This window comes from Glycine soja, chromosome 1 (genome assembly GCF_004193775.1).
Source record: "Glycine soja cultivar W05 chromosome 1, ASM419377v2, whole genome shotgun sequence".
Taxonomy (NCBI): Eukaryota; Viridiplantae; Streptophyta; class Magnoliopsida; order Fabales; family Fabaceae; genus Glycine; species Glycine soja.
The window spans coordinates 49,790,124-49,804,124 of record NC_041002.1 but is presented as its reverse complement, the minus strand read 5'-3'; the positions used below and the strand labels follow the sequence as shown (position 1 = coordinate 49,804,124).

Sequence of the window (14,001 nt, the reverse complement as noted above, 5' to 3'; positions counted from 1 at the left end):
TAGACAATGGAAAGAGGCATGTCAAAAGAGGATTTATCATCAGGGGCACACATGCATCTTGATAACAAACCAAAAAACCTAAGATAATAGAGAATTAGATATTTGTTCCAATCAAATCAATAGGAGGTTGCAAGATCATGATTATGAGCTTCAACTCCCAGCTATAGAGATGTCTCCTCCTAATCCAAGGCACAGAGCCTCCAATTTCAGAAAAGAAAAACTCACTCTTTCAAACAGCAAAAGCCGAGCAATTATTATATAGCTCTAATTCTTTCCTAATTCAGGGAAACCATTTGAGTCATCAACATTAAATCACATCTAAGAACATACCAAATCTACAAAAATTCCACCAGATCTACAACCTGAAAAGATAAAAACGCAAGAAAAAAAAAAGGAAGGATAAAATATCAGATATGAGATTTTAGGATAAAAAAGTTACCTCATGAAGCGTTGAATCCCAGTTCTCCTTCCCCCCTTCCACTTCAATTCGAATCTATGAGTGGCATCCTCAAAGCCTAACCAAAATCGTAAAAATAAAAAATAGAATGAAGATGAGAAGAGAAGCAAAAACAGAAAATGTTCAGGCTTTGTGTAAAGAAGAGATGAAGAGATAGGAAACATCTCAACATGGCAGAAAACAGACAACACATCAGGCAGGTGACACAAAACAAAGCAATAGGTGACACAAAACCAAATCAAAGCTGGAGGGCTATAAAATGACCAAAAAAATGGACAGATGTTAACACCTCAGCTATGGGCTTAGTATATTCATCATATTTCAATTTTAGTATATAGATATTGATATATAGTGTGAACCTGTATATTTAATTATGAAGAGACTTGTTTAAGAGTTTGATTCAGATTTATATAAAAGTTTGATTTGATGTATAAGTCTATTTTAATAATTTAATTTGTGATAATTTAACACTAAAATAAAAGTAAAATATGTGAAGTTTTATAAGAATTAAATCTAATTTATTTATATGATATAAGTATATTTTTAAAATTTAGTATAACATTCATGATCTTATTTAAGAATATATTTTGTAATGATATATTTAAATATGGCATTTATTTTTTTATAAACTTAATTATAAACTTTAACTTATTATTTTTATGAAGATCGACATGATTAGCATTTAAAAAAACAAATAAATGTTAACTTTTAATAAATTATAACAATTTAATGTAATAATAATAATACAAACAATGATTAATTATTTATTATTTTTTAAATGAGTCAACCTGTTAGACCTAAAAGTCTTTTTAGATAACTCAGGGCTTAACCTATTCAACTAAATGGGTTTTACTAAAAGCTGACTTGACCTAATTTGTAAACTGAGCTTGATATAGGTTAGGCCATAAATTCTTGTCGTATGATCTGACTTATTTTCAGCCTTAGTGGCTTTATAATTATAGGTATTTATAAAAAGGTAGTATAAATAGCTGTTATTATAATTTGTTAAAATATAATCATATTTAGGCAGCATATTTATATGCGAAGGACTTAAAATATTAAAAATATATGTACATAATTCAACTATACATCTTGCATCCCTCAAATAAATTACACTCTATCAAGCTTATGCAATCTTGTTTGAGTGGGAATTGATCACACAACATTCCAAAATCAAAATCCTGTTACATAGAATGCCGGCCATCAGTCCTCTCTTTAGTTGGTCTTTCTTCTTGGATTTCTTCTAAATCTTCATCCTCTCCTCTCCTTCCTGCTTGCTCCTTCCAATATCCAATCAATTTCTTCAGTCGAGCTATCTCTTTGGAAGAAACATTTTTGCTCGGATCATTCACAATTGATCTCACTCGTGATGCATACCTAAATTAGCATAAAATATAAAGATTATTAGAACACTAAGAGAATACCATATATTAGCCAAATAAAACTATGAAAGATTTGAAAGTAAACTTTTGGAGTTCAAGTAAAGAAAACAAGGAGAAGAACATACATTAGAGAGTTATGCGTCTCATCCAAGCTTGACTCTACCGGAGATACATTCACAAACATGAGAGTTTTGGCATTACCCCCTAGTGAATCACTCATCAACATAGTTAGCTTGTGATTTCTGTAAGGTATGTGTTGACCACCAGAAGACAAAGCACTAATAACATCTCCTAGTGCTGATAATGATTTGTTGATACTTTGAGCTTCTTTAAGTTGACTACCTGAAGAGCCCGACTTTTTTACTCTTTCTGAGCCAGCAAGATCCACAAAACTTAACTGTATGACAAATGACAAATCCAGCATAAAAAAGTTAAAAAAACTGCAATGCCTCGAGGTCATAAAATACTTGTGTTTCAAATTGCCACAAAATAAAGGAAGAATATGGTATATTAACATTCATACTGATATTCAAAGGTAAAATTGAAGTAATGTACACCAATACCTTTCCCCTTGCAGTTGATTGGCTTTGAAGGTTAGTACTTTCAATGACAATTGATAGTATGAGATGAGATCTTGAACTTTCATCATTCATCTGTGTCCCTGATGTATGTCGCTGCTCAGAACCCCTCTGTATTATGCTATTTAATTCCTCCATAGTAGAAATTGACACAATTGTTACGTTTTCTACTGCTACCATTCCCTAAAATAAGAGTAAAATAAAACAATTGCAACCAGAAAGTGCAATTCATGAACATAATAAACTATGTTAATTCTACTTGAACAAAATATCTAGAAATGGAAATGTACATCCACAACATAGAATAATCACCTTGGAATCCTTCTTAATATCCAATTTTAAACGCTTTGCATTCTTCGGTAACAGAAGATCTACAAGTGTATCTTGATATAATTCCAACATATATGCCTGCATCATAGATGAAAAAAAAAAAAAAAAAGTCTAGATCAGACAACAAACACATGCTACTGCAAACCTCATGATTTGTTATGGTTAAGTCACTCAACATTAGACCCATTGAAAGACAAAGGAAAAAAATAATTTATCATTTACCAATCCAAAATAATTATTCGCACATTCAGAGGATTTAATGACATCACATTTATAAAATGCAGAAAGAAATATTCAATAATTGTCATTTCACCATCGTTACCTTCAACGAGAAAGAATACTTGTTACTATCTCTCCTTAAAATTCTAAAAAGTTCCGCAGTAGCACAAGGGGTAAGCCCAGGATTGTTTTCAACTCCATAGATTGTAAAAGTCTTTCCAGAACCAGTTTGACCATAAGCAAATATGCAAACATTATAACCATCCACAGCAGATTGCACTAAGTACTGCATTGCAAATTTCCAAAAGAAAAACATTGGTAATGAGTATAAAAAATATTAAATCCATTTCAATGTATATGCTATCTAAAGCAAAAAACTATGATCTATAATTTGTTATACTAAGACTTGCCCTTGTATCCTCAAATATATCTTCTTGAGTGGCATCACCATCAAACACACGGTCATAAATGTGTTGTTTTGGTTTATCATCTTTCCAAGGATGCTCAACAGTAAACTCATCAGTAGTAGTAAGAGAATCTCTTTCTTTGCTTGCAATCTCTTTTTCACTAAGAGGTCTTAACCGACAATAAACTCTTATCTTGCCTTTCATATCTGAAATTAAGAACCATAATCCAATGTAGTTATTATGTCAGTTATATATGTAAATCTACACATTCACAAATACATAATATTTCTTGTATAAATATATTCTATCCACCACCTTCTATGGTATTAAAATATCGCTTTCTGAGAACCTGCTCTTCCTTATAAAGCAATTCCATTTCAGCTAGTTGAACTGCTTGCATCTTCAGTATGGCAGCTGTTTGCTCATTCTTTCTATCAATGTCCTACATGAAGCAAATAGAAATTTATAAATTATTTTTGAAATTCATACACCTAAGGTAAATGCACATAGCATGCTGACCGAAAAGTGATAATAAAAATAAGAGTATCAAAACCTCTTTCATTTCTCTCAATTCTTCTAGTTCATCTAAATTGTTCTTCAATGCAGCCAATTCAGAGTCCTTGACCGAGAGTGTAGACTCAGCTACAGTTAATTCTTGTCTAAACACATCCAGTTTTCGTTCAAGGTCATACACTTTAGAGTTCAGAGTTTTGCGTTCTTGCTCAAGTTTCCATTGAAGAGAATTAATCTGCATTATAACCACCACCAAGACATTTTAGATTAAGAAATATGGTTTTAATTAAAATGCAGAGTTCCAATAATCTATGTTACCTCTTCAGCACTCTTCTTCTCAAGCTCAGATAGCTTCTGTTCCAAAATCAACTTATCACTTCTCAAGCTTTTGATAGTTTCTTCAGTTACACGCAGCTCACCTTTACATAGTTTTAGGTCATCTTCGAGTTTCTGTGACACCTTAGCACCAACCAAAGTCCAAAATTTATAAATTAAAAGTGAAAAATGTCTATTTTACTCAGGAAGGAATGAACAAATGAATAGCCAGTTTCAAAAGGCATCTTACTTGGTTATTTGTTTGAGTGCAGTCCTTTTTGGTAGTGTTCTTTGTAACCAGATTACTCAACTCGGCCATCTTTGCTTCCATGCTTCTTTTCTCTAGAATTTCAGCCTAGTAGATTGCATAATCATTAAGACAGGTCAATAATGCAAAGATTAAAATAAGAATGATTCCATGAAGAGTTAAGACCTTTACCTGAAGTGCCTTGTCTTTTTCATCACATAATGACCTAAGCTTGTCACGGTCATTTGTAACTTCTGCAAGACTCTGCTTGCCAGCTGTTAAAGATCTTTTTAAGCCCTCTAATTCTTGTAGCATTTCCTCTTCTTGTTTTTGCTTCTCACGCAAGTTATCCAGCAACTAAATTCAACATGATTTAAAAATATTACAACTAATGACTGAGAAATAAGCATTTTACAGTCCAACAGTAAAATGGTGGCCCATCACATGTGTGTTTGGTTCAGCTTATAGTGAAGAAACATTCACTTTTCTTGACATGTTTCTGAGGCTTTATTAAGGGAAAAAGATGATTATTTCCCAAAGTCTAAGCTGAAGCAAACATGGCACCCATACCAAAAGTTGGTGTATCTAACATACCATATCTTTACATAATCTCATGCAAGAAAACTAGTAAGAAACTCAATTTTGAGCCTTGTAGCTAGCGCTCTAGTATAAAGCCAAATTAGGATGAAAAGCATTCTTTACTCTTCACAGGGAAGCAAATAAACCCAATTGGTTTCTTTTACTAAGCAATAACTCATAAAAGAAATGACCTTCAGGTTTAATGGTTCACTTTGGAATTTGTCCTACATAAAATACTATGACCCATTTTGAATAAACTTATCAATAAGAACTTACAAGAGAAAAATAAAATAATAAAATAAATCAAAATTTTCTCAAAAGTTAAAACCAACTTTGCATTTTACTTTTCTTAGAAGCTACCTCATCTAACTTCTCCAAAAGTTGAAGTGCATAACTTGATTTTGACTTATGAGAGAAGTTCAATTCATTTTATCTCCCTTTTTCTTCTCCTATAAGTACTTATTGAGAGGTTTATCCAAAATCTAAATCATGCCAATAACATATGTTAGAAGTTTAGACTTACTTGATCAGCATTCCTTTGAGACTCTTCAACAAGTTTTGATAATTCTTGAACACGTTTTTCGTATAATTCCAAATTAGAAGGCTTAAAATCATTAGAAATGTCTTCATTCAAAGGACCACCCGCAGCAGATCGAGCTTTGGAATAGCGGCGCAGCATTACATCATTTATGTGTGTCTGAAGAGCTACACAAATTTCTTCTCCCTTCAAAGAATGATAAAATACTAATAATATAAAATAACTCCAAAGTAATGAAGATATGAATAAGTCCAAAGGCCGAAATTAAGAAATTGGTAGAGTAGAATGTCCCTGAGCATGCTAATACCTGCTTTGTTTCAAACTGAAATATGTGAAGAACACCTGCAACTCGCATTTTAAAAAATACTGCAGTATTGCTGCTTCCAAATTGCATTATGTCCCTCAACTCAGCAGAGTGCATATATTCCTTTGGAATGGGACGGAAAAAATGGACCTGGGAATAATTTATTGAAAAAAAATTCAAACAATTAGTTTTTAAAAAGAAGTTTTAAACCTTATAGTGTTAAAATTTAATCATGTTAGTATTACTCCTCTCTTGTTGATTCCCAATATTATTCGTCCAGGCAATAGTCCAATAGGATCATCAATTTTGCGAACATTGAAGAAAACAGAAAACCCATAGGGAAGTGTTCTCAATATATGCAGAAATTGCTGTCTAGCATCCTCTTTTGTCACATGCGCCTGTGAAAGGAACACCTTCTTAAATCAGATAAGGCAGAAAATCAGCATATTTCATCATATGTAATAGGTATACTTGAAGCAAATATTGATTTCCATGATTAAAACTGATAGTCTGATACTCTGATACATGAGCGGAAAATGACTTTGTTAGATGCTCAGTGAATGGTTTGAAATAAAATGAATAACATAAGCTACAAAAAGAATAAATTAATCATACTTATCACTGATCAAAGGTTAAAGAAAAATAAACAGATAGGCTTGGGCTCTTGGAAAGTATCCAAGACCCAGACCCATACCAGTGAATGATAACAAGAAAGAATGTCCAACTCCCATTCCCGTCTTGCTCGAGTCATTGCTATTTGTCTGGGCAGAAATCGCTCCAAAAATGAATTCCAGTCACTGATCAATACAAAAATCTTAAATAGTTAAAATCGCAAGAGAAAATTAAGAAAAAAATGACAAGTTCCCTAACCAGAACATCAATCAAGAGAAGCTAAACACTATTGGAAGAAAGTTTATAACAAGATGAACATAAAAAATCACTAACGCGCATGATTCAGGTCTTCTAACAAATCCAATCTCAGCCAAGATTTGCAATGCAGAAAGCTGGGCAGCATCATCCCTTCCAATAGGGTAATTACCCAAAATATAATCATGCTGCAACTGTAACAATACATCCATGCACCAATGATGTAATATCTTCAAGGTAATTGCAGTTTTATTCAATAACAAGATATACTCTTATTCATTCATAGAACAGAAATAAGAATGCATACTTGTACATAGGACAACTGCAAAAACATTGGATCTGTCACAGCTTCATCTGATTCACGAAATAACTTTTTCTTGAATATTAGTTTGCAGTGCAATATATCTCCCTTACTTCGATCCTTCACTGCCTTAAATTCCGCTAGGAGATCCCCAATATATTTATTGTCATCTAGCCCAATGTACTCCTCTGAGTAACAAAAAAAGAGCTGTTAGACTACTCATCTCAGCAAGTTAACGATATTAACAAGCAAGGAGTGGAAAAGGACATGCCATTCCCAGAATCAGGTGATTTGGTGCCGGTAACAACTTTACGACATTCAAACAAGCTAAAGCTTGAGTATGTTGACAGTTTAATGATCCCTGCAAGTTCCTGAAGCAAATGTAAGTTAATTAATGAATAAAATGATTTAAACTTGATAGAGTAAACACAAGATCAATTCAGACAAAGAAAAATGACTATGGCCAAGTTAGGATAAACTTCTCAACAAGCACTTATGGAAGAAGAAAATAAGGCAGTAAAACGAATAAAGCATCAGTGATAGGTTAAATCAACTTATACACTTTACCCTTTTTAGGAGCTCTCTTGTTTAACTTATCCAAAAGTTCAAGTGTATACATTGGTTTCAACTTATAGGAGAAGTTTGATTCAATTTACCTTTGTTTCTTCTCCTATAAGTATTTAAGGATAAGTTTATCCAAACTAAACCTATGTCCAAGACAGAAAAGCAGAAGGGCAGTTAAGTCATAATCATAATTAAATTGATCCTGCTATAAACAAAATTTTCTTATTAGTGATATATGAAGCAAAGTTAACTGAGTGAAACCCTTCCATCTATTAAGGTCAAAATCATTCTGTGAATCACACATTCATAAATACAACCATAATAGTTTTACAAAACATACAGTCCAACATAAAAAGACACATTTTCAAACTAAGTTGATTTGTATTATTTCTTTCAACAAAAAGTATAGATGACATCTTAACCACCACAGGAACTCACGAATTGGAAAAACCTCACTTTCCCAAAAGACAATGAAATTTTCAGGGCCATGCCTAAACTTTACAGCAATTTATTTACTTAACCTATTTCAATTTCCTCACTCTTCTATATATGTTATGCACATCAGTACATCTGCATCACTTAGAAATATGTGCTACAGCCTATAGGAGATATATCATATGAGTATACAAAGGTTTTAAAGAACCTCGACAGCATCAGCAACTGTTGTTGACATGTCATATGTAATTTCTTCAAACGTTTCATCCAGGAAGAACACTATAGTTGTAAGCTTTTTCCCTGTCAACAGAGCTTCGATCTCAACAGGCCCAGGTATTATATGTCTAGGACCAGCCTTGACAGAGTGCTTCAAAGCATTTAATGTATTTAATGCAAGGGCTCGGATTTCAGGATCAGCAGTCACACCATATGCCACATTGTGAACATATTCTGATAGATATGCTCCAATGTCTTTGCTAGGAGGCATGGATGAAGCACATAAATACATTAGTTCCCATGCTTTAATCAAGTATTCCCTGCTTTTTAGACCAAAACAGTATTAATCACTAGCATGCAAACCACAGCAAATATTCAGTTTCAATGAACAAAGTCCAAGAAAACATGAAGCGTGACACACTACTGAAGAAACTTAGATACCTCTCAGGGCTGTTTCTCGTTTGTTTTGATAATTGGACAAAGAGTTCATCTCGGAGTTCTGAACGCTTCAAACTTTGCTTGTATAGTTTACCAACAAGCTCAACTTGTTCTTCTAAGCTTATTGGAGTTACACGATCGGATAAATCAACTCCAATATATTTCAAAATTATTTGAAATAATTTTGTTGCTCGGCTTGCCAAGTCACCATTCAGCTTAAGCATTGATGTAGGTATTGGATCCTGCAGTAATTTGCCAGTTAGTTTTTCTAGAATCTAAAAATAAAATTAACCATGTATTATGGAAACATTGGTATTTGATCACCTTTTGGAAACAAAGCATGTCCTCAAATGTAAACTTCTCTCGAACTTGAGGGCCCACGGATCTTTTAGAAAAGAATCCACGTTTTCCAGCAGATTGAATTTGTTTATGCATCAATTTTAAGAATCCTTCCACCTATAGCATACAACATTAAGGAAAACTTTGTGATAACAAATGATCATGCACATAATTGCTATAAACCAAAAACTACCATGCAGGAACTTAGACAACTCATTGAGACACATATTACTAGGGAAGCAAAACTATTGGAGAAAATTATATATAGTCCAACCTGGAATTTATCAATCAAGGGAACAGCTCCAGCAAGTTCTGATGGAATAGCCATTGATAGAGTTGTTGGTGTACTGCAACATTCAAAGTTACAAATTGAAGAATTGCATATGGATGAACAGAAAATTCATTCTTTGCCATTAACTAGCCACTCAATTCAAGGGAAAGCATAATATGTATTGCCAATTGAGAACAGAACCAAGTTCAACTGCATATAGCAAAACATGATAATGACTTTCTTAGAGGTACAAAAGATAAAGTTTCAAATGCAGTGTGAGATCGACTTTTGCAGAGATAAAAAAGGAAATAGAGTAAAAATAATGCACGGGTTCATAAGTAAAATTTGCTTCTGTAATTAAGAAATTCTGCCTTCCTCTTGCAATTCAGAACTTAATATCTGCTAACATGAGCCTCCCAAACCATAAGATGCTCTTATCTACCAAACCAGGGGTTATTAAACAATAGATTGTAAATACTTGTTTGAACAAGCTCCTATCTATATCCAAAAGAAACGATAATACTCACAGTGGCGCAAAATTGGAGCCATCACTATCATAACCATCACCATTGCTAACAGATGCATAGTTGTGTACTGGGGTAGCCTCAATGCCATTGCTAGAACTAAAGGAAGGTCTATTTGTCCTCACACTTTGGGCACCGGATGGTGGCACATCAATGGTCATTTTGCTTGCCAAAAAACAAAGTGAAACTAGTCAAAGCAACAAAGTTTGCTTCTCTTTCATCTCCTCCAATCTCCACTGCATGATAAAAACTGAAACATAAGTAACAATTACACCACATACACAGATACACTATTGAGCTCTATTTATTCAGAAATAAAATCAGATAAGAAATGTTAATGTGAGACAAGTTACAACTGATAAGTGAAGAACCTTCCACAGTCTAGCAACACAATCAAGTATGGAGCCTATGAATTGCAGCGTAAAACCACTCTAAACTATTAACAGACACCAACAGACCAAATCATTAAAGCAACAAAAATGCATTAAAAAATGGATATTCCTGAAAATTTTCAGAAACATACAGAAAACAATGAAGGGCAAAGACAGACAACCCCAGAAACCGAAATGCTTCAACATTAAACTAGCAAGTACAAGATGGGCAAAAGTCAGAAGCTTGTGCATTTCCAAGTACCTCAGTTTCACTATCCACATATTCACCAACTCAAACAAAACAAAAAAATGAAAACCAAAAAAAAAGAGAGAAGGAAAATCTAACCTTTGAAACAGCAATGAGACTATATGGGATTTTTGTGTGTGAAAGAGAGAGACAGAGATCTGGGATGAGAGTGGATTTTGGTTACAAATGAAGGAAAAAGAAGAGTTTTTTATTTTAGACAGAAGATTATACTGATGGGCAAAGACAAAGAAGTGAGAGAAAGTCACGAGAGCATTATTAATCACCAAGGCTTTTTGGGAACTCAAATCACTTTCTACTTTCTACTTTCTTCTTCTTCACTCAAAAAAACAAGCTTCACAACACAGAATCTATGAGATGGGGGAGATGAATGAGATACATACACATTCGTATAATTTAACATTTACTATGACTCTTGTGTTTCCTTAAACAAAGGCCACTGTTTATTTAAAATATATTTATAAATTTATAGATTTTGGGGGAGCTATCATACCAATAATCAATTCGACCCAAAAAAAAGCCATAAAATATTTCCATTGCTAGACATATGGACAGTCAACAATAAAATTCTTTTTTTATTTATAAAGGGCAACAATAAAAATTATGCGTGCCATATAATTGCAATGGTGTAACAATTTCAAATAGTATACGTGTGATGCGGTTACTGATTGTTGTTGTTAATCTACGTAATGGTTAATGGTAAGTTCTAGCACTCAATATTTTTTTATCCAAAATTATCAAATATAAACTGTTGGGGAATTTTTTTTTTTTTTTTATAATGACAATCCAAAATTAATCATATGAAAGATAACCTTTTTTTACGCTGTGAAACTATATAACACGGTAAATAAGTTATGTTTGGTTTGTATTTTTATTTTAGATTTGATTTTTATTTTTTATTTTTTGAAAACTATTTTTATTTTTAAAATATTAGAATTCTAAAAATATATTTGATTTCGCTTTTTACCTTAAAGAAATAAAAACACTAAAAACTGCGTTACCCAACATGAAATTTATGATTTTAACTGAAAATAATAATATTTTATTATTTTTAGTTTTTTTTGTTTGTAAAAATATTTTCCAGAAAATAAAAATAAAAATCTAACTAAACATATTTTTATCATCTTTTTCTATTTAAAATGGAAAACAATCAAACCAAATATCCTTAATATTTTCATTTTTCGTGTTAAAGAATATTGATTTGTATTATATACTATATGTGAGCCGTATGACAATATAAAATGTGGAAATAATGAATACGTAATTTGAACAAGTCAGAGTGGGCCCCACAGCCTTTGTGCAAAATTTGTCCCTGTCTGTCTCCGGCGGGAAGAGGCCACCCAAAAATTCGTGCTGGGTTCTCTCACATTTCACTTTACAGCACAAAGGGTGTTTGGTCCCATCTTATATTTAAATTTAATAAAGATATTCCAACCAACTTGTATATTTACGCAATTAATTTTGGCTGAAAATTCTCATACGAAATAATAGTAGTAAATTAAAATAATTGATTTCACCTAATTATCGACTTCATTCTGTAACCGAAGCTAAAAAATAATCTAGAGAGGTATTGAGAATTGATTTACAACCATTCATACATTTTTGCTTAATTAATTAATTTATTAGCTAAAAATAAATAAATAAAGTAGTATCATAAAAAAATCTTTTTTAATTAAAAAACAATTTACATCTTGTATGTCTTTTTTAATCTCTACAATAATCTCCTTTAAGGGTGGTAAGTTAAAAAAATAAAAAATAAAAAAACTAAGTAGTATCGTGTAGGATAAAAAAAGACTACGAGAGATGTTATTTGTCCTTAGAAAAATCTTACTCCGAACGGTGTTTGGACTTTGGAGTGCAAAACAAATAGGCTAAAGTTTCATATTTAAATTTTTATAAAATATACAGATGAATTATCAAAATATTAAAATTTTAATCATATTTTCTTGATTATTATTCTACATTTTATCTTTCCAAGATAACTCGTACTGACTCCTACTTCTACTAACACTTCACCCACAATAGTACCTTCCAAATTATATTTCTTTATGCAAATAAATTCAATTTACATTATTAAAAATTTAATTTTAATTTGACTTTAGTTTTAAAATATTACTAGTAATACATTATATCAATATAGAATACATGTAATAATTTAAGTAATTTTATAGTTCTCTTATATTTTTAATTATTCATATTTAACAGAATAAAATATTTACTACTTATGATAATTTTTAAATTTTTTTATAATTTTATTTAAATTTATAAAGATTAATATTAATAAAATAAAACTTAAAAGTAATCTTATAATCCACTAAAAAAATGCTAATTGAGATATACTTTTTTATCACATAATTGAAATGTTTACTCTGTCATCAAAATTCTTAATTATGTTTGGATGTTTATGAACAGTATAATATTTTATTGACTTATTTTTTTATTTTCTTAATTATTTATCCAGTTCTCAATTAAAAAAAATAAAAAATAAAATTCATGAATAGTCTACTCCCTTAACATAGAATCTTCAAAAATTGATTATTTAAATAAAATAAAAAAGAGTATCCCAAAATTTATAAGAGATTTATTTGGGAATTATCTCATTTATAAGTATAGATAGAGACCGTTTATTCATATTTATTGAAATTGGACACATATGTCTTAAATGGCAATCACACACCCAATCTAACTATTCCATAACTTTTACTTTTCCAGCTTTTACAGCATAAAATATAGCATGTTCTCTCCAAAAAAACAAAAAAAAAAAGAATAGCATATAAATGCAATACTTGTGGGAATAATTTTTTTGTTACATATGAATGTTTGTGGGGATATGTTTTAGGCACAAACTATTGATAGTGTTTTGTTTCCCCGTTCGTGGAATTTGAATGGACCTGAACCTAGCTAGCATGATTTAGATTTTTTTATTCCATATTTGAAGCTATAAATGGGCAATTTTTTAAAACATTTGCAGCAGCCACCTAGTATCGTTGGAGACGTGATGGTGGGAACGGGAAAAGGAAATATTGGGTTATTTACATTTTTAAAAAATAATAAAACTACAAATGGTTTTTTTTAATTTATGTATATCTAATTAAAAAAGGTACTATTGGTTGCTAACACACACATGTATACACACACAGTAATTTTTAATTAAAATGGCCTTTGTATAATTATTACATTAAAGTCAATTACTCCAAATTATCTAGCAAGATTCACTAATAATTTACCAAATAATAAAAATATATTAAAAATAACATTATTTAATTTTCCTGTTTTTTTAGAAATATAAGTTATTTACTGGATCTGATTTTTGTTGTATGTTCTAAAATTGTATTTTTTTTTTAATGTTTCTGAGAAGCACACACTTAACATTGCTTGTGAGTGTATTAGAGAACCTAGTAGATAATTCTTAATGCCAACTTGTCTCCAAAATGTGCATATTATAATAATTGTAATAATAACAATAAATGACACAGAACCATATAGATATCCGATTTTATGTATGTAAACAAATAAGAAAATAAAATGGACCCGTTCAGAG

At 31.3% G+C, this 14,001-nt stretch overlaps 1 protein-coding gene across 2 annotated transcripts; it reads right to left on the bottom strand.

Annotated features, from left to right (window-relative positions):
- Positions 1-1,491: 1,491 nt before the first annotated feature.
- LOC114418830 (kinesin-like protein KIN-14I) lies at positions 1,492-10,868 on the bottom strand. 2 transcript variants are annotated; one of them, XM_028384355.1, is made up of 24 exons: positions 10,542-10,868; positions 9,828-10,060; positions 9,304-9,376; positions 9,015-9,146; positions 8,694-8,932; positions 8,245-8,575; positions 7,309-7,408; positions 7,044-7,225; positions 6,815-6,930; positions 6,564-6,666; positions 6,115-6,267; positions 5,873-6,019; positions 5,551-5,751; positions 4,641-4,805; positions 4,452-4,556; positions 4,205-4,345; positions 3,927-4,121; positions 3,689-3,815; positions 3,377-3,579; positions 3,070-3,252; positions 2,730-2,825; positions 2,403-2,600; positions 1,965-2,236; positions 1,492-1,834 (listed from the first exon to the last, which is right to left on the bottom strand). In XM_028384355.1, the coding sequence occupies exons 2-24, from the start codon at positions 9,983-9,985 to the stop codon at positions 1,642-1,644; spliced, it is 3,813 nt and encodes a 1,270-aa protein (XP_028240156.1). In that variant the 5' UTR covers positions 9,986-10,060; positions 10,542-10,868; the 3' UTR covers positions 1,492-1,641. The 2 variants fall into 2 exon arrangements, with proteins under 2 accessions (XP_028240156.1, XP_028240166.1); XM_028384365.1 differs by having other exon boundaries at positions 8,245-8,572.
- Between the last annotated feature and the right edge of the window lie 3,133 nt (positions 10,869-14,001).